The following is a 23,274-nucleotide window of genomic DNA, read 5'->3' on the forward strand; positions in this document are numbered from 1 at the left end:
CACACACACACACACACACACACACACACACACACACACACACACACACACACACACACACACACACACACACACACACACACACACACACACACACACACACACACACACACACACACACATACACACTCACAGTCACTCTGTAATAATGTTCTGTAACATTTCACCCTCCTGACCACACCCCTCTTCTCTGTGTTCCGCAGGGATCATCCAATCGGAGACAAGAGTTTTCAGTGTTACATCCACCAACAGTCTGAGAGCTCCACCTACTCCATCTAGCCCCGCCCACCAACCACTGCCATGAAGCGCAGAGCTCCGCCCCGATAACCTGAGACCTAGCAACACTTCCTGGTTACTCCTGGTCCACGGCTTCCCATGGTGCATCTTTCAGAACACGGACGCTCAGAGCCGAGGTCTAATGGAATAGTCTATGATGATGTGCTACAACACAATGCTCTGGACTGTTGGTGTACCAGTGACCACGCACTTTAACCCGCACCACAACGGACATAAAGCTACTGCCTCAGCACGTTCTGAAACCTGAAACTATCTTATTTTATTGCTCATGTTTTTGTAATGTTTGATAACGAAATGGTTTAAGTGGTGTATTCCTGGTGTGAAAACAACCCATGCCTTTGTATTTCAAGTCACACAGACCAAACTCTAGGTTGAAAGACTGTTCACTTGGGGTCACGTCCGACTATGTATGTGTTTACCCCCCCGCACTCCTGTACCCTGTCCCTGGGTCAGAACCCTGCTGCCTCCTGGCCTGTACCCTGTCCCTGGGTCAGAACCCTGCTGCCTCCTGGCCTGTACCCTGTCCCTGGGTCAGAACCCTGCTGCCTCCTGGCCTGTAGCCTGTCCCTGGGTCAGAACCCTGCTGCCTCCTGGCCTGTACCCTGTCCCTGGGTCAGAACTCTGCTGCCTCCTGGCCTGTACCCTGTCCCTGGGTCAGAACCCTGCTGCCTCCTGGCCTGTACCCTGTCCCTGGGTCAGAACCCTGCTGCCTCCTGGCCTGTACCCTGTCCCTGGGTCAGAACTCTGCTGCCTCCTGGCCTGTACCCTGTCCCTGGGTCAGAACCCTGCTGCCTCCTGGCCTGTACCCTGTCCCTGGGTCAGAACCCTGCTGCCTCCTGGCCTGTAGCCTGTCCCTGGGTCAGAACCCTGCTGCCTCCTGGCCTGTACCCTGTCCCTGGGTCAGAACCCTGCTGCCTCCTGGTCTGGGTCAGAACCCCTGCCTCCTGGTCTGGGTCAGAACTCTGCTGCCTCCTGGCCTGTACCCTGTCCCTGGGTCAGAACTCTGCTGCCTCCTGTCCCTGGGTCAGAACTCTACTGCCTCCTGGCCTGTACCCTGTCCCTGGGTCAGAACTCTGCTGCCTCCTGGTCTGGGTCAGAACTCTGCTGCCTCCTGGCCTGTACCCTGTCCCTGGGTCAGAACTCTGCTGCCTCCTGGTCTGGGTACTCTGCTGCCTCCTGGCCTGTACCCTGTCCCTGGGTCAGAACTCTGCTGCCTCCTGGTCTGGGTCAGAACTCTGCTGCCTCCTGGCCTGTACCCTGTCCCTGGGTCAGAACTCTGCTGCCTCCTGGTCTGGGTCAGAACTCTGCTGCCTCCTGGTCTGGGTCAGAACTCTGCTGCCTCCTGGCCTGTACCCTGTCCCTGGGTCAGAACTCTGCTGCCTCCTGGTCTGGGTCAGAACTCTGCTGCCTCCTGGCCTGGTCCCTGGGTCAGAACTCTGCTGCCTCCTGGTCTGGGTCAGAACTCTGCTGCCTCCTGGCCTGTACCCTGTCCCTGGGTCAGAACTCTGCTGCCTCCTGGTCTGGGTCAGAACTCTGCTGCCTCCTGGCCTGGTCCCTGGGTCAGAACTCTGCTGCCTCCTGGTCTGGGTCAGAACTCTGCTGCCTCCTGGCCTGTACCCTGTCCCTGGGTCAGAACTCTGCTGCCTCCTGGTCTGGGTCAGAACTCTGCTGCCTCCTGGTCTGGGTCAGAACTCTGCTGCCTCCTGGCCTGGTCCCTGGGTCAGAACTCTGCTGCCTCCTGGCCTGTACCCTGTCCCTGGGTCAGAACTACAAATCCCAGTTGTGTATGCATTCCCTCAGATTTCTCCTGCTGTGAATCTAGTTAATGGTCAGGTCCAGGGCCTATGGAAGGTACGGCCATTATGGTTCACTCTCTGCATTGTGGGAAACCAACTAAACTAACCCGGTGACTGGTTGCTATGTCCAAAGCAACAGAACTAACCCGGTGACGGGTTGCTATGTCCAAAGCAACAGAACTAACCCGGTGACTGGTTGCTATGTCCAAAGCAACAGAACTAACCCGGTGACTGGTTGCTATGTCCAAAGCAACAGAACTAACCCGGTGACGGGTTGCTATGTCCAAAGCAACAGAACTAACCCGGTGACTGGTTGCTATGTCCAAACCAACAGAACTAACCCGGTGACAGGTTGATATGTCCAAACCAACAGAACTAACCCTGTGACTGGTTGCTATGTCCAAAGCAACAGAACTAACCCGGTGACTGGTTGATATGTTCAAAGCAACAGAACTAACCCGGTGACTGGTTGCTATGTCCAAAGCAACAGAACTAACCCTGTGACTGGTTGCTATGTCCAAACCAACAGAACTAACCCGGTGACTGGTTGCTATGTCCAAACCAACAGAACTAACCTGGTCACAGGTTGCTATGTCCAAACCAACAGAACTAACCCGGTGACAGGTTGCTATGTCCAAACCAACAGAACTAACCCTGTGACTGGTTGATATGTCCAAACCAACAGAACTAACCCGGTGACAGGTTGCTATGTCCAAACCAACAGAACTAACCCGGTGACAGGTTGATATGTCCAAACCAACAGAACTAACCCTGTGACTGGTTGATATGTCCAAACCAACAGAACTAACCCTGTGACAGGTTGCTATGTCCAAACCAACAGAACTAACCCGGTGACAGGTTGCTATGTCCAAACCAACAGAACTAACCCGGTGACAGGTTGCTATGTCCAAACCAACAGAACTAACCCGGTGACTGGTTGCTATGTCCAAACCAACAGAACTAACCCTGTGACTGGTTGCTATGTCCAAACCAACAGAACTAACCCTGTGACAGGTTGCTATGTCCAAACCAACAGAACTAACCCGGTGACAGGTTGCTATGTCCAAACCAACAGAACTAACCCTGTGACTGGTTGCTATGTCCAAAGCAACAGAACTAACCCTGTGACTGGTTGCTATGTCCAAACCAACAGAACTAACCCGGTGACAGGTTGCTATGTCCAAACCAACAGAACTAACCCGGTGACAGGTTGATATGTCCAAACCAACAGAACTAACCCTGTGACTGGTTGATATGTCCAAACCAACAGAACTAACCCGGTGACTGGTTGCTATGTCCAAAGCAACAGAACTAACCCGGTGACAGGTTGCTATGTCCAAACCAACAGAACTAACCCAGTGACTGGTTGCTATGTCCAAACCAACAGAACTAACCCGGTGACAGGTTGCTATGTCCAAACCAACAGAACTAACCCGGTGACAGGTTGCTATGTTCAAACCAACAGAACTAGCTGGGCATCCATTCTCTCTGTAGTCCGTGGGTGTTGTTGGGTACAGAGTCTTCCATGATGGCAGACAGTCTTCTGTAGTCTGGCTACCGGTCTGGTTAGATAACATTCCACTCCCATGTCGTTGTTTCCTAATGGAAAGCTAGATAAACAGGCTGGTACCCAGACTATATTTTCTACATCTGTATTTCTGAACCAAGTCATATGTGTTGCTGAGATATCTTTGTATATCTCCACACCACAACCTATTTAAAAACCATAATGCCAATTGCTACAAATGTATATTTTCTATCTTTGTGGGTTTAAAACAAAAAATGTTTGATGGTCCTCAACATTGAGTGTGTTTTATATCTTCAGACTAGCGTCTTGTCCTACAGAATAGTCTGTACTTTAATGCTCCTTGTGTTTTATATCTTCAGACTAGCATCTTCAAATTGTCCCCCTAAAAAAATATAACCCTCATCACCTTTACAGGAATTTTCTCTTCTGAAACGCCCCTTCTAAAGGACAACAGTGTATTTTGTATAAATATATCAAGAGTATTAAGACATTATTATGTATCTCTGTACAGAACAACTGAATGGTTTAAAATGAGCTTGTTTTGTCCTGGAAATAACTAAATGAAGGCAAACCGGTTGTTGTCTGAGTGGCTTTCATTCACAATGTCTTGTAGGAGGTTTTTAAAATGTATTTATCTGTTATTTTACCAGGTGAGTGGACTGAGAACACATTCTCATTTACAGCAACAACCTGGGGAATAGTTACAGGGGAGAGGAGGGGGATGAATGAGCCAATTGTAAACTGGGGATTATTAGGTGACTGTGATGGTTGGAGGGCCAGATTGAGAATTTAGCCAGGACACCAGGGTTAACACCCCTACTCTACTCTTACCTCTACTCTAATGATAAGTGCCATGGGATCTTTAATGACCTCAGAGAGTCAGAACACCCATTTAACGTCCCAGGGCAGTCCCACAGGGCAGTGTCCCCAATCACTGCCCTGGGGTATTGGGTTATATTTTTAGACCAGAGGAAAGAGTGCCTCCTACTGGCCCTCCAACACCACTTCCAGAAGCATTTGGTCTCCCATCCAGGAACTGACCAGGACCAACCCTGCTTAGCTTCAGAAGCAAGCCAGCAGTGGTATGTAGGGTGGTATGCTGCTGACCAGGACCAACCCGGTTTAGCTTCAGAAGCAAGCCAGCAGTGGTATGCAGGGTGGTATGCTGCTGACCAGGACCAACCCGGTTTAGCTTCAGAAGCAAGCCAGCAGTGGTATGCAGGGTGGTATGCTGCTGACCAGGACCAACCCGGTTTAGCTTCAGAAGCAAGCCAGCAGTGGTATGCAGGGTGGTATGCTGCTGACCAGGACCAACCCGGTTTAGCTTCAGAAGCAAGCCAGCAGTGGTATGCAGGATGGTATGCTGCTGACCAGGACCAACCCGGTTTAGCTTCAGAAGCAAGCCAGCAGTGGTATGCAGGGTGGTATGCTGCTGACCAGGACCAACCCGGTTTAGCTTCAGAAGCAAGCCAGCAGTGGTATGCAGGGTGGTATGCTGCTGGAAAGTGTTCTGAGGTTAGTCTGTTTCTTGTAGTACGGAAAGCCCAAGTGTTCATTGAAGGATCTGTCCTTTTGATTGGTCAAACCAAGACGGGGGGAAACCAAGGAGTTGAAAGGTCACAGATGTGTGTATTGATGGTACTATTTGGCCATAAACTTGCAGTGTGTCCCGTCAATGTGATAATTTATAATGGAGTGCGTGAGAGAGAAAGTGTGTGTGTAGTGCGTGTGTAGTGTGTGCTTGTATGTATGCATATTGGAACGTCCCCTGAAGCAAGAACAGCAGTCCCTGCCTATCTTCTGAAAACATCTGGAACCTCTCCATACAGTATCTAAACATCTGGAACCTCTCCATACAGTATCTAAACATCTGGAACCTCTCCATACAGTATCTAAACATCTGGAACCTCTCCATACAGTATCTAAACATCTGGAACCTCTCCATACAGTATCTAAACATCTGGAACCTCTCCATACAGTATCTAAACATCTGGAACCTCTCCATACAGTATCTAAACATCTGGAACCTCTCCATACAGTATCTAAACATCTGGAACCTCTCCATACAGTATCTAAACATCTGGAACCTCTCCATACAGTATCTAAACATCTGGAACCTCTCCATACAGTATCTAAACATCTGGAACCTCTTCATACAGTATCTAAACATCTGGAACCTCTCCATACAGTATCTAAACATCTGGAACCTCTTCATACAGTATCTAAACATCTGGAACCTCTCCATACAGTATCTAAACATCTGAAACCATCCCCCCTCTTGTCAGGGGTTTAAATACTGTCTCTGCAGTCTACCAGGATCTCTAGTCAGGGGTTTAAATATGGTCTCTGTTCCTCTGCAGTCTACCAGGGTCTCTAGTCAGGGGTTTAAATACGGTCTCTGTTCCTCTGCAGTCTACCAGGGTCTCTAGTCAGGGGTTTAAATACAGTCTCTATTCCTCTACAGTCTACCAGGGTCTCTAGTCAGGGGTTTAAATACTGTCTCTATTCCTCTACAGTCTACCAGGGTCTCTAGTCAGGGGTTTAAATACAGTCTCTGTTCCTCTGCAGTCTACCAGGGTCTCTAGTCAGGGGTTTAAATACAGTCTCTATTCCTCTGTTCCTCTGCAGTCTACCAGGGTCTCTAGTCGGGTTTAAATACAGTCTCTATTCCTCTGTAGTCTACCAGGGCCTCTAGTCAGGGGTTTAAATACAGTCTCTATTCCTCTGTTCCTCTGCAGTCTACCAGGGTCTCTAGTCAGGGGTTTAAATACAGTCTCTATTCCTCTGTTCCTCTGCAGTCTACCAGGGTCTCTAGTCAGGGGTTTAAATACGGTCTCTGTTCCTCTGTTCCTCTGCAGTCTACCAGGGTCTCTAGTCAGGGGTTTAAATACAGTCTCTGTTCCTCTGCAGTCTACCAGGGTCTCTAGTCAGGGGTTTAAATACAGTCTCTATTCCTCTACAGTCTACCAGGGTCTCTAGTCAGGGGTTTAAATACAGTCTCTGTTCCTCTGTTCCTCTGCAGTCTACCAGGGTCTCTAGTCAGGGGTTTAAATACAGTCTCTATTCCTCTACAGTCTACCAGGGTCTCTAGTCAGGGGTTTAAATACAGTCTCTATTCCTCTACAGTCTACCAGGGTCTCTAGTCAGGGGTTTAAAAACTGTCTCTGTTCCTCTATCTACTGCAGTCTATTCCAGGGTCTCTAGTCAGGGGTTTAAATACAGTCTCTATTCCTCTACAGTCTACCAGGGTCTCTAGTCAGGGGTTTAAATACTGTCTCTGTTCCTCTGTTCCTCTGCAGTCGACCAGGGCCTCTGGTCAGGAATGTAAAAACTGTCTCTGTTTATCTACAATATTCCAGGGCCACTAGTCAGGGGTTCAAATACTGTCCTCAACTCAAAGTCCCAGCAGCAAAACAGGGCAGGCAGCACAGTGTATGTTTGTAGAGCAGAGAGTAACATCGCTCCCTCTGTCACCTCCACCCCGTAACACCAGTGTGTCGTGAACAACATTTGCGGGGTCAACAACAGTGGAATGGTCGGTTCACCTTCAAAATAAAAGTCCCCCACTGAAACGGATGCTATTTTTGGAATCATTCCACACTTGTACTAGATAATGCTAAACGCGGTTGGAATGTTGTTATAGAACAACCAGTGTGTGCTCAGTCGGTATATTGCAATGTACAGCCTTATCTATGGATCGTGGGTCCATTAAATGGGGTATGAGCCTAATCACTGACACTCACAGAACACAACTGGGGAGACTATTCATATGTGACAGTATAACTTTAGACCGTCCCCTCGCCCATACCCAGGCGCGAACCAGGGACCCTCTGCACACATCAACAACAGTCACCCACGAAACGCTATTTAGCGCGCACCACCGCTAACTAGCTAGCCGTTTCACATCCGTTACACACCCATATTACTATTGTAGCTCTTAAAGCCAAACAGTTGTGTTCTGTGTGTTTTTCTGGGTATCTGTACTTGACTTTACTATTTACATTTTTGACTACATTTACTTTTACTGAATTACATTCCTAAAGAAAATAATGTTGTTGTTTTTTAAACTCCATACATTTTTCCTGACAAGTACTGGTTTCATTTTGAATGTTTAATAGGACAGGAAAACGGTCCAATTTATGCACTTATCAAGAGAACATGGACTCAAACGGATCTATACAGACCCAGTGCACTGCTTTTGTGAATATATATATTTGTATTGTATTTTGAAGGCTTAACGCCGATTCCAGTTTTGTTGCTCATGTTAATGTTGTTCACGACACACACGTCTCCCTCCTCTCCTCTCTCCGCTCCCGGTCCAGTCCCAGCTCCCTCTCCACTGAACAGGCGAAAACATTTTCGGGAAGATTAAAGTTTTTGTCGCGGACCTGAGCTGTTCCGAGGATCGGTTTTATGATGTGGAGAAATAAACATAGTTTATTAGGAGAATCGGTGGCTTGTTTCATCTTTCTGGTGGCGCTTTGCGATGCTCATCGATGTAAGTGGAACTTTATTTTACTTTATGTTGGATAACGGAAAAATGGACTTTACGCTTTTACACAAGATCAGGGGGTGTATGTTTGGTGTTTTTCTTTTCCCAAAGAATTAACGGTAATGTACATACTAAAATACAATTTATATCCGTCAAAGCCAAATAATTAATGGTAACTTCCATACTAAAATACAATTTATATCCGTCAAAGCCAACGAATTAATGGTAACTTGTTACTAAAAGACAACTTTAATGCGCCGAAGCCAACGAATTAATGGTAACTTGTTACTAAAAGACAACTTTAATGCGCCGAAGCCAACGCTACTTTCCACAACATGTTATAAAGTCTGAAACGTGTTTTGAGCTGCGTATGTCGACAAAAAGGCAACAAAAGGTGATCGGATGTTTTTACACTGTTCCTGCAGTCCTGGAAGATGAGTGACACCTCCTAGATTATTTATGTTTAGTTTTTTTTTAATCAAAATTGCTTTAAATCATTTAAATAAGACCACGTGTTGGGGGGGGGGTAATACCCTGCTAAAACAAGAACAAAGACCTGTTGAAATGGGACTGTTTACTAATCCGTTTAATCTACAGTTTGATCCAAATGATTCATCCATCAAATCATGTTTATAATATCAATATAGATTCCTATGTGGTCACATACACCATTCACACAAACCCCATACTCCCCCCAGTCATCACATTGTAAAACCCGATACTCCCCCCCCAGTCACTCCCCCAAACCCCACCCCAGTCATCACATTGTAATAACCCCCAGTCACTCCCCCCCAAACCCCATACTCCCCCCAGTCATCACATTGTAATAACGATACCCAGTCACTCCCCCAAACCCCATACTCCCCCCAGTCATCACATTGTAATAACGACGTAATTAAACACGTGTTGTGTGAGTGTAACGGACGTCATCGGTACTTCGTAACTTCTTGCGTTGTGTTTTTGTTTTGTTTTTAAAGAAAGGACGGTCCCTGCCATCGATCACACAGTTGATTTGGTGTTTATTCTGACTGTAGACAGAAGGAAACACAGTTAGATGTGCAGGAATCAACCAGTATGTTGACGGCCGAACATTCGTGATTCCTCCGCTTGCATGTCAATATCAGTATTAAGCAGGGAGCTAAGGTGACCATTGTAATTAGAGCATGCTAGCTAACTCAGTTTGACAGTAATAACATTAAATAATAAGGACATCCCAGGAAGCCCCTCAATATCTAACAGGTACTATACATGTACTGTATACATCTGGACATGTACCTAGTGAACTCCTACACTTTGCACATCTAAAAATAGAATACAGTGTTTCAGAACGGGACCTAATGCTGGTGTAACCCATGTGAAATGGCTAGCTTAGTTAGCGGTGGCGCGCTAATAGCGTTTCAATCGGTGACGTCACTCGCTCTGAGACCCTGAAGTAGTTGTTTCCCTTTGCTCTGGAGCGATGGGTGACGATGCTTCGAGGGTGGCTGTTGTCGATGTGTTCCTGGTACGAGCCCAGGTAGGGGCGAGGAGAGGGATGGAAGCTATACTGTTACACTTCACAGTGCCATCCGTTTTGTCACTAAAGCACCTTATACCACCCACCACTGCGACCTGTATGCTCTAGTCGGCTGGCCCTCATTACATATTCGTCGCCAGACCCACTGGCTCCAGGTCATCTACAAGTCCATGCTAGGTAAAGCTCCGCCTTATCTCAGTTCACTGGTCACGATGGCAACACCCATCCGTAGCACGCGCTCCAGCAGGTGTATCTCACTGATCATCCCTAAAGCCAACACCTCATTTGGCCGCCTTTCGTTCCAGTACTCTGCTGCCTGTGACTGGAACGAATTGCAAAAATCGCTGAAGTTGGAGACTTTTATCTCCCTCACCAACTTCAAACATCAGCTATCTGAGCAGCTAACCGATCGCTGCTGCTGTACATAGTCCATCGGTAAATAGCCCACCCATTTTCACCTACCTCATCCCCATACTGTTTTTATTTATTTACTTGCTCTTTTGCACACCAATATCTCTACCTGTACATGACCATCTGATCATTTATCACTCCAGTGTTAATCTGCAAAATTGTAATTATTCGCCTACCTCCTCATGCCTTTTGCACACATTGTATATAGACTCCCCCCTTTGTTTTCTACTATGTTATTGACTTGTTAATTGTTTATTCCATGTGTAACTCTGTGTTGTCTGCTCACACTGCTATGCTTTATCTTGGCCAGGTCGCAGTTGCAAATGAGAACTTGTTCTCAACTGGCCTACCTGGTTAAATAAAGGTGAAATTAAAAATAAATTTAAAAAACTTGAAGTGGTAATATCAGACTGGGAGGAATTTACGTTTTGTAATCTCCCCCTATCTGCAAGTGTCGCAGATATCATGACACCTAATTGATATGTAAATTCATCCAACCTGACACGCCTGCTCCCACTCCCCGTCTCTGGTGCTCGAGGGCGCCAGGCTGCCCATCATTACAGACACCTGCCACCATCATTACATGCATCAGCTCTCATTGGACTCACCTGGACTCCTTCATTTTGTTGATTGCCCCTTCTATATTCTATCTATATCTGTCTGTTCCTCAGTTTGTTCCTCAGTTTGTTCCTCGTGTCAGCATTATCGTCGTTGTGTTTTTATCCCTTGTCCAGACGCGGTCCTTGTTTGTTTCTTGTCCGTTGTTTATTAACTGTTGACTCCCCTTGTTTATTAACTGTTGACTCCCCTTGTTTATTAACTGTTGACTCCCTTGTTTATTAACTGTTAACTCCTCTTGTTTATTAACTGTTGACTCCCCTTGTTTATTAACTGTTGACTCCCCTTGTTTATTAACTGTTGACTCCCTTGTTTATTAACTGTTAACTCCCCTTGTTTATTAACTGTTGACTCCCCTTGTTTATTAACTGTTGACTCCCCTTGTTTATTAACTGTTAACTCCCTTGTTTATTAACTGTTGACTTGTTTATTAACTGACTCCCCTTGTTTATTAACTGTTAACTCCCCTTGTTTATTAACTCCCCTTGTTTATTAACTGTTGACTCCCTTGTTTATTAACTGTTGACTCCCCTTGTTTATTAACTGTTAACTCCCTTGTTTATTAACTGTTGACTCCCTTGTTTATTAACTGTTAACTCCCTTGTTTATTAACTGTTAACTCCCCTTGTTTATTAACTGTTGACTCCCTGTACTTGCATCCTTGTCTCTCAGCGTCCGTCCAACACAACCAATAGAAACGCATTGAACATTGAATACATATTTCTGGAGTTGCAAGTGAAACATAACCAACCCAGTTACACGTGTGTGTCTCCAGTCCTAACTCAGAACAGGGCCTCCCAGTTTCTGTCTCGGCACCGCAGGGCCAACTCCATGTTTGAGGAGAGTAAGAAAGGTAACCTGGAGAGAGAATGTATCGAGGAGCTGTGCAACAAGGAGGAGGCGAGGGAGATCTTTGAGAACTACCCAGAGACGGTGAGTGGCTCCTGAGGGCCCTTGGCACACTACTTACAAGATGGTCATGTCAGGAGGGACCTGGGGGGAGAGAGAGGATAGTCACAAGATGGTCATGTCAGGAGGGACCTGGGGAGAGGGAGAGGGTAGTCACTAGATGGTCATGTCAGGAGGGACCTGGGGAGAGGGAGAGGGTAGACACTAGATGGTCATGTCAGGAGGGACCTGGGGAGAGGGAGAGGGTAGACACTAGATGGTCATGTCAGGAGGGACCTGGGGAGAGGGAGAGGGTAGTCACTAGATGGTCATGTCAGGAGGGACCTGGGGAGAGAGAGAGAGGATAGTCACAAGATGGTCATGTCAGGAGGGACCTGGGGAGAGGGTAGTCACTAGATGGTCATGTCAGGAGGGACCTGGGGAGAGGGAGAGGGTAGACACTAGATGGTCATGTCAGGAGGGACCTGGGGAGAGGGTAGTCACTAGATGGTCATGTCAGGTGGGACCTGGGGAGAGGGAGAGGGTAGTCACTAGATGGTCATGTCAGGAGGGACCTGGGGAGAGGGAGAGGGTAGTCACTAGATGGTCATGTCAGGAGGGACCTGGGGAGAGGGTAGTCACTAGATGGTCATGTCAGGAGGGACCGAGGGAGAGGGTAGTCACTAGATGGTCATGTCAGGAGGGACCTGGGGAGAGGGAGAGGGTAGTCACTAGATGGTCATGTCAGGAGGGACCTGGGGAGAGGGAGAGGGTAGTCACTAGATGGTCATGTCAGGAGGGACCTGGGGAGAGGGTAGTCACTAGATGGTCATGTCAGGAGGGACCTGGGGAGAGGGAGAGAGTAGTCACTAGATGGTCATGTCAGGAGGGACCTGGGGAGAGGGAGAGGGTAGTCACTAGATGGTCATGTCAGGAGGGACCTGGGGAGAGGGAGAGTGTAGTCACTAGATGGTCATGTCAGGAGGGACCTGGGGAGAGGGAGAGGGTAGACACTAGATGGTCATGTCAGGAGGGACCTGGGGAGAGGGAGAGGGTAGTCACTAGACTGGTCATGTCAGGAGGGACCTGGGGAGAGTGTAGTCACTAGATGGTCATGTCAGGAGGGACCTGGGGAGAGGGAGAGGGTAGTCACTAGATGGTCATGTCAGGAGGGACCTGGGGAGAGGGATGGAGGGTAGTCACTAGATGGTCATGTCAGGAGGGACCTGGAGAGAGGGGAGAGGGTAGTCACTAGATAGTCATGTCAGGAGGGACCTGGGGAGAGGGAGAGGGTAGTCACTAGATGGTCATGTCAGGAGGGACCTGGGGAGAGTGTAGTCACTAGATGGTCATGTCAGGAGGGACCTGGGGGAGGGAGAGTGTAGTCACTAGATGGTCATGTCAGGAGGGACCTGGGGAGAGGGAGAGGGTAGTCACTAGATGGTCATGTCAGGAGGGACCTGGGGATGGAGGGAGAGTGTAGTCACTAGATGGTCATGTCAGGAGGGACCTGGGGGAGGAGGAGTCACTAGATGGTCATGTCAGGAGGGACCTGGGGAGAGGGAGAGTGGAGTCACTAGATGGTCATGTCAGGAGGGACCTGGGGAGAGGGATGGTGTAGTCACTAGATGGTCATGTCAGGAGGGACCTGGGGAGAGGGACGTGTAGTCACTAGATGGTCATGTCAGGAGGGACCTGGGGAGAGGGAGAGTGTAGTCACTAGATGGTCATGTCAGGAGGGACCTGGGGAGAGGGGAGGGTAGTCACTAGATGGTCATGTCAGGAGGGACCTGGGGAGAGGGAGAGTGTAGTCACTAGATGGTCATGCAGGAGGGACCTGGGGAGAGGGAGAGTGTAGTCACTAGATGGTCATGTCAGGAGGGACCTGGGGAGAGGGAGAGTGTAGTCACTAGATGGTCATGTCAGGAGGGACCGGGGAGAGTGTGTGTGTGTGTGTGTGTGTCTGCGTGTAACAGACTCAGGTCATTGAACTGTTCTCCCCATCATGTGTTTGTTTACGCCGTGAGGTTTCCCGCATTGACTAGTGTTGACGTAGCTGAGTGGGATGGAGCGGGACGTTGACGTAGCTGAGTGGGATGGAGCGGGACGTTGACTAGTGTTGACGTAGCTGAGTGGGATGGAGCGGGGACGTTGACTAGTGTTGACGTAGCTGAGTGGGATGGAGCGGGACGTTGACTAGTGTTGACGTAGCTGAGTGGGATGGAGCGGGGACGTTGACTAGTGTTGACGTAGCTGAGTGGGATGGAGCGGGGACGTTGACTAGTGTTGACGTAGCTGAGATGGAGCGGGACGTTGACTAGTGTTGACGTAGCTGAGTGGGATGGAGCGGGCGACGTTGACTAGTGTTGACGTAGCTGAGTGGGATGGAGCGGGACGTTGACTAGTGTTGACGTAGCTGAGTGGGATGGAGCGGGACGTTGACTAGTGTTGACGTAGCTGAGTGGGATGGAGCGGGACGTTGACTAGTGTTGACGTAGCTGAGTGGGATGGAGCGGGGACGTTGACTAGTGTTGACGTAGCTGAGTGGGATGGAGGGGGACGTTGACTAGTGTTGACGTAGCTGAGTGGGATGGAGCGGGGACGTTGACTAGTGTTGACGTAGCTGAGTGGGATGGATGGAGGGACGTTGACTAGTGTTGACGTAGCTGAGTGGGATGGAGCGGGGACGTTGACTGAGTGTTGACGTAGCTGAGTGGGATGGAGCGGGACGTTGACTAGTGTTGACGTAGCTGAGTGGGATGGATGGGGGACGTTGACTAGTGTTGACGTAGCTGAGTGGGATGGAGATGGGGACGTTGACTAGTGTTGACGTAGCTGAGTGGGATGGAGCGGGACGTTGACTAGTGTTGACGTAGCTGAGTGGGATGGAGCGGGACGTTGACCTCAAGCTGTTGACTGGTTGAAGAACCCAGACAGACACGAGGCGTCTGCTAATAATGTCTCCTCTCTTTTTACAGGAACACTTCTATCCTCAATATGTCTGTGAGTTTCAACCCTTCTGCACTCTGTTGAAGTCCTGTTTTCAGACATGTTTCCATTAACAACATCTAGCGATATAGAATCTAGCTGACCCTCAGCCACCCGTTCCTCAATGAGTTATCATGTGACTGATGTCAGCTAATATAACCCCACTGTGTTGTTGTCTGTCTGATGTCAGCTAATATAACCCCACTGTGTTGTTGTCTGATGATATGACTGATGTCAGCTAATATAACCCCACTGTGTTGTTGTCTGATGTCAGCTAATATAACCCCACTGTGTTGTCTGTCTGTCTGTCTGATGTCAGCTAATATAACCCCACTGTGTTGTTGTCTGATGATATGACTGATGTCAGCTAATATAACCCCACTGTGTTGTTGTCTGTCTGATGTCAGCTAATATAACCCCACTGTTGTTGTTGTCTGATGTCAGCTAATATAACCCCACTGTGTTGTTGTCTGACTGATGTCAGCTAATATAACCCCACTGTGTTGTTGTCTGTCTGACTGATGTCAGCTAATATAACCCCACTGTGTTGTTGTCTGTCTGATGTCAGCTAATATAACCCCACTGTGTTGTTGTCTGATGTATATGACTGATGTCAGCTAATATAACCCCACTGTGTTGTTGTCTGTCTGTCTGATGTCAGCTAATATAACCCCACTGTGTTGTTGTCTGATGATATGACTGATGTCAGCTAATATAACCCCACTGTGTTGTTGTCTGACTGATGTCAGCTAATATAACCCCACTGTGTTGTTGTCTGATGATATGACTGATGTCAGCTAATATAACCCCACTGTGTTGTTGTCTGTCTGATGTCAGCTAATATAACCCCACTGTGTTGTTGTCTGATGATTTGACTGATGTCAGCTAATATAACCCCACTGTGTTGTTGTCTGATGTCAGCTAATATAACCCCACTGTGTTGTTGTCTGTCTGATGTCAGCTAATATAACCCCACTGTGTTGTTGTCTGATCTGACTGATGTCAGCTAATATAACCCCACTGTGTTGTTGTCTGTCTGATGTCAGCTAATATAACCCCACTGTGTTGTTGTCTGATGTTTGACTGATGTCAGCTAATATAACCCCACTGTGTTGTTGTCTGTCTGTCTGATGTCATGATACTGTGTTGTTGTCTGTCTGACTGATGTCAGCTAATATAACCCCACTGTGTTGTCTGTCTGATGTCAGCTAATATAACCCCACTGTGTTGTTGTCTGTCTGATGTCAGCTAATATAACCCCACTGTGTTGTCTGTCTGATGTCAGCTAATATAACCCCACTGTGTTGTTGTCTGTCTGACTGATGTCAGCTAATATAACCCAACTGTGTTGTTGTCTGATGATATGACTGATGTCAGCTAATATAACCCCACTGTGTTGTTGTCTGATGTCAGCTAATATAACCCCACTGTGTTGTCTGTCTGATGTCAGCTAATATAACCCCACTGTGTTGTTGTCTGATGATATGACTGATGTCAGCTAATATAACCCCACTGTGTTGTTGTCTGATGATATGACTGATGTCAGCTAATATAACCCCACTGTGTTGTTGTCTGTCTGACTGATGTCAGCTAATATAACCCCACTGTGTTGTTGTCTGATGATATGACTGATGTCAGCTAATATAACCCCACTGTGTTGTTGTCTGTCTGTCTGATGTCAGCTAATATAACCCCACTGTGTTGTTGTCTGTCTGTCTGATGTCAGCTAATATAACCCCACTGTGTTGTTGTCTGTCTGTCTGATGTCAGCTAATATAACCCCACTGTGTTGTTGTCTGATGATATGACTGATGTCAGCTAATATAACCCCACTGTGTTGTTGTCTGATGTCAGCCAATATAACCCCACTGTGTTGTATTTCTTTGTCTGGGTTCACATCGTGTGGGCATCAACAACCAGAACTCTGGAGACTCCAACGTCCCTTCAAACCTCAGAACCTGTGTCAAAGGTTGGTAAAGGTTAGAGACGGTTGTTGGGGTTCAGAGGTCAGGGCTACAGGTTGGTTTAGAGAAGGGTTGTCAACTAAAATAATTCCCCACCGGCCTCATGTAGTCTGCCAGGATGCTGGCCCATGGGTCGTATATTTGACCCCCCTGGTTTAGTGGTAGGATGCGGGCCCATGGGTCGTATGTTTGACCCCCCTGGTTTAGTGGTAAGATGCTGGCCCATGGGTCGTATGTTTGACCCCCCCTGGTTTAGTGGTAGGATGCGGGCCCATGGGTTGTATGTTTGACCCCCTGGTTTAGGGGTAGGATAATGGCCCACGGGTCGTATATTTGACCCCCCTGGGTTAGTGGTAGGATGCTGGCCCATGGGTCGTATGTTTGAGCCCCCTGGTTTAGTGGTAGGATGCTGGCCCATGGGTCGAATGTTTGACCCCCTGGTTTAGTGGTAGGATGCTGGCCCATGGGTTGTATGTTTGACCCCCTGTTAGGGGTAGGATGCTGGCCCATGGGTCGAATGTTTGACCCCCCTGGTTCAGGGGTAGGATGCTGGCCCATGGGTCGTATGTTTGTATAGTCCTGTCCTGTCTGGATACCTGTATGAGTTCTGTATAGTCCTGTCCTGTCTGGATACCTGTATGAGTTCTGTATAGTCCTGTCCTGTCTGGATACCTGTATGTGTTCTGTATAGTCCTGTCCTGTCTGGATACCTGTATGAGTTCTGTATAGTCCTGTCCTGTCTGGATACCTGTATGAGTTCTGTATAGTCCTGTCTGGATACCTGTATGAGTTCTGTATAGTCCTGTCCTGTCTGGATACCTGTATGAGTTCTGTATAGTCCTGTCCTGTCTGGATACCTGTCTGTGTTCTGTATAGTCCTGTCTGGATCCCTGTATGATACCTCTGTCTGTGTTCTGTATAGTCCTGTCTGGATCCCTGTATGATACCTCTGTCTGTGTTCTGTATAGTCCTGTCTGGATGCCTGTATGATACCTCTGTGTTGTTCTGCAGAGATCAGTGACCAGTGCCTTCCGTTTCCGTGTTACAAGGAGGGTTCTGAAGGCTGCATCGATGGCCAGGCCTCCTTCACCTGTCAGTGTCGACCAGGCTGGAAGGGCCCGCGCTGTGAGGATGGTAGGTACCAGACAGGGTTGGGGTTAGACAGGCCTCCTTCAGAGGCAGACAGGGTTGGGGTTAGACAGGCCTCCTTCACCTGTCAGTGTCGACCAGGCTGGAAGGGCCCGCGCTGTGAGGATGGTAGGTACCAGACAGACAGTGTTGGGGTTAGACAGGCCTCCTTCACCTGTCAGTGTCGACCAGGCTGGAAGGGCCCGCGCTGTGAGGATGGTAGGTACCAGACAGACAGGGTTGGGGTTAGACAGGCCTCCTTCACCTGTCAGTGTCGACCAGGCTGGAAGGGCCGCGCTGTGAGGATGGTAGGTACCAGACAGACAGGGTTGGGGTTAGACAGGCCTCCTTCACCTGTCAGTGTCGACCAGGCTGGAAGGGCCCGCGCTGTGAGGATGGTAGGTACCAGACAGACAGGGTTTCCCCGTACTACAGATATTTCATATTGGGTCCTGGCTTCATACTGGGTCCTATTTAATACTGGGTCCTACTTCATACTGGGTCCTACTTAATACTGGGTCCTACTTAATACTGGGTCCTGGCTTAATAATACTGGGTCCTACTTAATACTGGGTCCTACTTAATACTGGGTCCTGGCTTAATACTGGGTCCTACTTAATACTGGGTCCTGGTTTAATACTGGGTCCTGGCTTAATACTGGGTCCTACTTAATACTGGGGCCTGGCTTAATACTGGGTTCTACTTAATACTGGGTCCTGGCTTAATACTGGGTCCTGGCTTAATACTGGGTCCTGGCTTAATACTGGGTCCTACTTAATACTGGGTCCTGGCTTAATACTGGGTCCTGGTTTAATACTGGGTCCTACTTAATACTGGGTCCTGGCTTAATACTGGGTCCGACTTAATACTGGGTCCTGGCTTAATACTGGGTCCTACTTAATACTGGTTCCTGGTTTAATACTGGGTCCTACTTAATACTGGGTCCTACTTAATACTGGGTCCTGGCTTAATACTGGGTCCTGGCTTAATACTGGGTCCTGGCTTAATACTGGGTCCTACTTAATACTGGGTCCTGGCTTAATACTGGGTCCTGGCTTAATACTGGGTCCTGGCTTAATACTGGGTCCTACTTAATATTGGGTCCTGGCTTAATACTGGGTCCTGGCTTAATACTGGTCCCTACTTAATACTGGGTGCTGGCTTAATACTGGGTTCTGGCTTAATACTGGGTCCTACTTAATACTGGGTCCTGCCTTAATACTGGGTCCTACTTAATACTGGGTCCTGACTTAATACTGGGTCCTGGCTTAATACTGGGTCCTACTTAATACTGGGTCCTGACTTAATACTGGGTCCTACTTAATACTGGGTCCTACTTAATACTGGGTCCTGGCTTAATACTGGGTCCTGGCTTAATACTGGGTCCTGGCTTAATACTGGGTTCTGGCTTAATACTGGGTCCTGGCTTAATACTGGGTCCTGGCTTAATACTGGGTCCTGGCTTAATACTGGGTCCTGGCTTAATACTGGGTCCTGGCTTAATACTGGGTCCTACTTAATACTGGGTCCTGACTTAATACTGGGTCCTGGCTTAATACTGGGTCCTACTTAATACTGGGTCCTGGCTTAATACTGGGTCCTGGCTTAATACTGGGTCCTGGTTTAATACTGGGTCCTACTTAATACTGGGTCCTGGCTTAATACTGGGTCCTGGCTTAATGCTGGGTCCTGGCTTAATACTGGGTCCTGGCTTAATACTGGGTCCTACTTAATACTGGGTCCTACTTAATACTGGGTCCTGGCTTAATACGTCCTGGCTTAATACTGGGTCCTGGCTTAATACTGGGTCCTGGCTTAATACTGGGTCCTACTTAATATTGGGTCCTGGCTTAATACTGGGTCCTGGCTTAATACTGGGTCCTGGCTTAATACTGGGCCCTACTTAATACTGGGTGCTGGCTTAATACTGGGTTCTGGCTTAATACTGGGTCCTACTTGATACTGGGTCCTGCCTTAATACTGGGTCCTACTTAATACTGCGTCCTGACTTAATACTGGGTCCTGGCTTAATACTGGGTCCTACTTAATACTGGGTCCTGACTTAATACTGGGTCCTGGCTTAATGCTGGGTTCTGGCTTAATACTGGGTCCTGGCTTAATACTGGGTCCAGGCTGGAAGGGCCCGCGCTGTGAGGATGGTAGGTACCAGACAGACAGGGTTGGGGCTAGACAGGCCTCCTTCACCTGTCAGTGTCGACCAGGCTGGAAGGGCCCGCGCTGTGAGGATGGTAGGTACCAGACAGACAGGGTTTCCCGTACTACAGATCTTTCATATTGGGTCCTGGCTTCATACTGGGTCCTACTTAATACTGGGTCCTACTTCATACTGGGTCCTACTTAATACTGGGTCCTACTTAATACTGGGTCCTGGCTTAATACTGGGTCCTACTTAATACTGGGCCCTACTTAATACTGGGTCCTGGCTTAATACTGGGTCCTGGCTTAATACTGGGTCCTGGCTTAATACTGGGTCCTGGCTTAATACTGGGTTCTACTTAATACTGGGTCCTGGCTTAATACTGGGTCCTGGCTTAATACTGGGTCCTGGCTTAATACTGGGTCCTACTTAATACTGGGTCCTGGCTTAATACTGGGTCCTACTTAATACTGGGTCCTGGCTTAATACTGGGTCCGACTTAATACTGGGTCCTGGCTTAATACTGGGTCCTACTTAATACTGGTTCCTGGTTTAATACTGGGTCCTACTTAATACTGGGTCCTACTTAATACTGGGTCCTGGCTTAATACTGGGTCCTGGCTTTACTGGGTCCTACTTAATACTGGGTCCTGGCTTAATACTGGGTCCTGGCTTAATACTGGGTCCTGGCTTAATACTGGGTCCTACTTAATATTGGGTCCTGGCTTAATACTGGGTCCTGGCTTAATACTGGTCCCTACTTAATACTGGGTGCTGGCTTAATACTGGGTTCTGGCTTAATACTGGGTCCTACTTAATACTGGGTCCTGCCTTAATACTGGGTCCTACTTAATACTGGGTCCTGACTTAATACTGGGTCCTGGCTTAATACTGGGTCCTACTTAATACTGGGTCCTGACTTAATACTGGGTCCTACTTAATACTGGGTCCTACTTAATACTGGGTCCTGGCTTAATACTGGGTCCTGGCTTAATACTGGGTCCTGGCTTAATACTGGGTTCTGGCTTAATACTGGGTCCTGGCTTAATACTGGGTCCTGGCTTAATACTGGGTCCTGGCTTAATACTGGGTCCTGGCTTAATACTGGGTCCTGGCTTAATACTGGGTCCTACTTAATACTGGGTCCTACTTCATACTGGGTCCTACTTAATACTGGGTCCTACTTAATACTGGGTCCTGGCTTAATAATACTGGGTCCTACTTAATACTAGGTCCTACTTAATACTGGGTCCTACTTAATACTGGGTCCTGGCTTAATACTGGGTCCTGGCTTAATACTGGGTCCTGGCTTAATACTGGGTTCTACTTAATACTGGGTCTGGCTTAATACTGGGTCCTGGCTTAATACTGGGTCCTGGCTTAATACTGGGTCCTACTTAATACTGGGTCCTGGCTTAATACTGGGTCCTGGTTTAATACTGGGTCCTACTTAATACTGGGTCCTGGCTTAATACTGGGTCCGACTTAATACTGGGTCCTGGCTTAATACTGGGTCCTACTTAATACTGGTTCCTGGTTTAATACTGGGTCCTACTTAATACTGGGTCCTACTTAATACTGGGTCCTGGCTTAATACTGGGTCCTGGCTTAATACTGGGTCCTGGCTTAATACTGGGTCCTACTTAATACTGGGTCCTGGCTTAATACTGGGTCCTGGCTTAATACTGGGTCCCTACTTAATACTGGGTTCTGGCTTAATACTGGGTCCTACTTAATACTGGGTCCTGCCTTAATACTGGGTCCTACTTAATACTGGGTCCTGACTTAATACTGGGTCCTGGCTTAATACTGGGTCCTACTTAATACTGGGTCCTGACTTAATACTGGGTCCTACTTAATACTGGGTCCTACTTAATACTGGGTCCTGGCTTAATACTGGGTCCTGGCTTAATACTGGGTCCTGGCTTAATACTGGGTTCTGGCTTAATACTGGGTCCTGGCTTAATACTGGGTCCTGGCTTAATACTGGGTCCTGGCTTAATACTGGGTCCTGGCTTAATACTGGGTCCTACTTAATACTGGGTCCTACTTCATACTGGGTCCTACTTAATACTGGGTCCTACTTAATACTGGGTCCTGGCTTAATAATACTGGGTCCTACTTAATACTGGGTCCTACTTAATACTGGGTCCTACTTAATACTGGGTCCTGGCTTAATACTGGGTCCTGGCTTAATACTGGGTCCTGGCTTAATACTGGGTTCTACTTAATACTGGGTCCTGGCTTAATACTGGGTCCTGGCTTAATACTGGGTCCTGGCTTAATACTGGGTCCTACTTAATACTGGGTCCTGGCTTAATACTGGGTCCTGGTTTAATACTGGGTCCTACTTAATACTGGGTCCTGGCTTAATACTGGGTCCGACTTAATACTGGGTCCTGGCTTAATACTGGGTCCTACTTAATACTGGTTCCTGGTTTAATACTGGGTCCTACTTAATACTGGGTCCTACTTAATACTGGGTCCTGGCTTAATACTGGGTCCTGGCTTAATACTGGGTCCTGGCTTAATACTGGGTCCTACTTAATACTGGGTCCTGGCTTAATACTGGGTCCTGGCTTAATACTGGGTCCTGGCTTAATACTGGGTCCTGGCTTAATACTGGGTCCTGGCTTAATACTGGGTCCTACTTAATACTGGGTCCTGACTTAATACTGGGTCCTGGCTTAATACTGGGTCCTACTTAATACTGGGTCCTGGCTTAATACTGGGTCCTGGTTTAATACTGGGTCCTACTTAATACTGGGTCCTGGCTTAATACTGGGTCCTGGCTTAATGCTGGGTCCTACTTAATACTGGGTCCTGACTTAATACTGGGTCCTGGCTTAATACTGGTCCTACTTAATACTGGGTCCTGGCTTAATACTGGGTTCTGCCTTAATACTGGGTCCTACTTAATACTGGGTCCTACTTAATACTGGGTCCTGGCTTAATACTGGGTCCTGGCTTAATACTGGGTCCTACTTAATACTGGGTCCTGGCTTAATACTGGGTCCTGGCTTAATACTGGTCCTGGCTTAATACTGGTCCCTACTTAATACTGGGTGCTGGCTTAATACTGGGTTCTGGCTTAATACTGGGTCCTACTTAATACTGGGTCCTGCCTTAATACTGGGTCCTACTTAATACTGGGTCCTGACTTAATACTGGGTCCTGGCTTAATACTGGGTCCTACTTAATACTGGGTCCTGACTTAATACTGGGTCCTGGCTTAATGCTGGGTTCTGGCTTAATACTGGGTCCTGGCTTAATACTGGGTCCTGGCTTAATACTGGGTCCTGGCTTAATACTGGGTCCTGGCTTAATACTGGGTCCTGGCTTAATACTGGGTCCTGGCTTAATACTGGGTTCCTGGCTTAATACTGGGTCCTGGCTTAATACTGGGTCCTGGCTTAATACTGGGTCCTACTTAATACTGGGTCCTGACTTAATACTGGGTCCTGGCTTAATACTGGGTCCTACTTAATAC

General features: G+C 47.9%; 3 protein-coding genes across 13 annotated transcripts in view; all 3 read left to right on the top strand.

The window, feature by feature from the left end:
* The window catches only part of LOC121844491 (ras GTPase-activating protein 3-like), a 31,618-nt gene extending 31,089 nt beyond the window's left edge, over positions 1-529 (top strand). For both annotated transcript variants that reach the window (XM_042314649.1, XM_042314650.1), the window contains one exon: positions 204-529. In XM_042314649.1, the coding sequence (XP_042170583.1) occupies positions 204-279 (76 nt within the window). In that variant the 3' untranslated portion in view covers positions 280-529. The remainder of the gene's footprint in view (positions 1-203) is intronic.
* Positions 530-671: 142 nt separating this feature from the next.
* LOC121844490 lies at positions 672-3,947 on the top strand. Of its 10 annotated transcripts, none has more exons than XM_042314645.1 (4): positions 672-1,224; positions 1,362-1,517; positions 1,615-2,008; positions 2,044-3,947. In XM_042314645.1, the coding sequence occupies exons 1-4, from the start codon at positions 703-705 to the stop codon at positions 2,121-2,123; spliced, it is 1,152 nt and encodes a 383-aa protein (XP_042170579.1). In that variant the 5' UTR covers positions 672-702; the 3' UTR covers positions 2,124-3,947. The 10 variants fall into 10 exon arrangements, with proteins under 10 accessions (XP_042170579.1, XP_042170573.1, XP_042170575.1 ...); XM_042314639.1 differs by having other exon boundaries at positions 672-1,218; positions 1,273-1,517; XM_042314641.1 differs by having other exon boundaries at positions 672-1,218; positions 1,273-1,430; positions 1,524-2,008.
* Positions 3,948-7,658: 3,711 nt separating this feature from the next.
* The window catches only part of LOC121838831 (vitamin K-dependent protein S-like), a 45,103-nt gene continuing 29,487 nt past the window's right edge, over positions 7,659-23,274 (top strand). The window contains exons 1-5 of the mRNA XM_042314653.1: positions 7,659-8,119; positions 11,434-11,591; positions 14,525-14,546; positions 16,414-16,503; positions 17,510-17,632. Of these exons, the coding sequence (XP_042170587.1) occupies positions 8,035-8,119; positions 11,434-11,591; positions 14,525-14,546; positions 16,414-16,503; positions 17,510-17,632 (478 nt within the window). The 5' untranslated portion in view covers positions 7,659-8,034. The remainder of the gene's footprint in view (positions 8,120-11,433; positions 11,592-14,524; positions 14,547-16,413; positions 16,504-17,509; positions 17,633-23,274) is intronic.

This window comes from Oncorhynchus tshawytscha, unplaced genomic scaffold, assembly GCF_018296145.1.
Source record: "Oncorhynchus tshawytscha isolate Ot180627B unplaced genomic scaffold, Otsh_v2.0 Un_contig_1217_pilon_pilon, whole genome shotgun sequence".
Lineage (NCBI taxonomy): Eukaryota > Metazoa > Chordata > Actinopteri > Salmoniformes > Salmonidae > Oncorhynchus > Oncorhynchus tshawytscha.

Excerpts from the sequence above, each read along its gene's own strand:
- LOC121844490 (XM_042314638.1), top strand. The coding sequence starts at position 703 with ATGTATGTGTTTACCCCCCCGCACTCCTGTACCCTGTCCCTGGGTCAG. Across the intron at positions 1,219-1,272 it reads CAGAACCCTGCTGCCTCCTG|GCCTGTACCCTGTCCCTGGG; the intron begins GTCTGGGTCAGA and ends TGCTGCCTCCTG. Across the intron at positions 2,009-2,043 it reads CTCTGCTGCCTCCTGGCCTG|TACCCTGTCCCTGGGTCAGA; the intron begins GTCCCTGGGTCA and ends CCTCCTGGCCTG.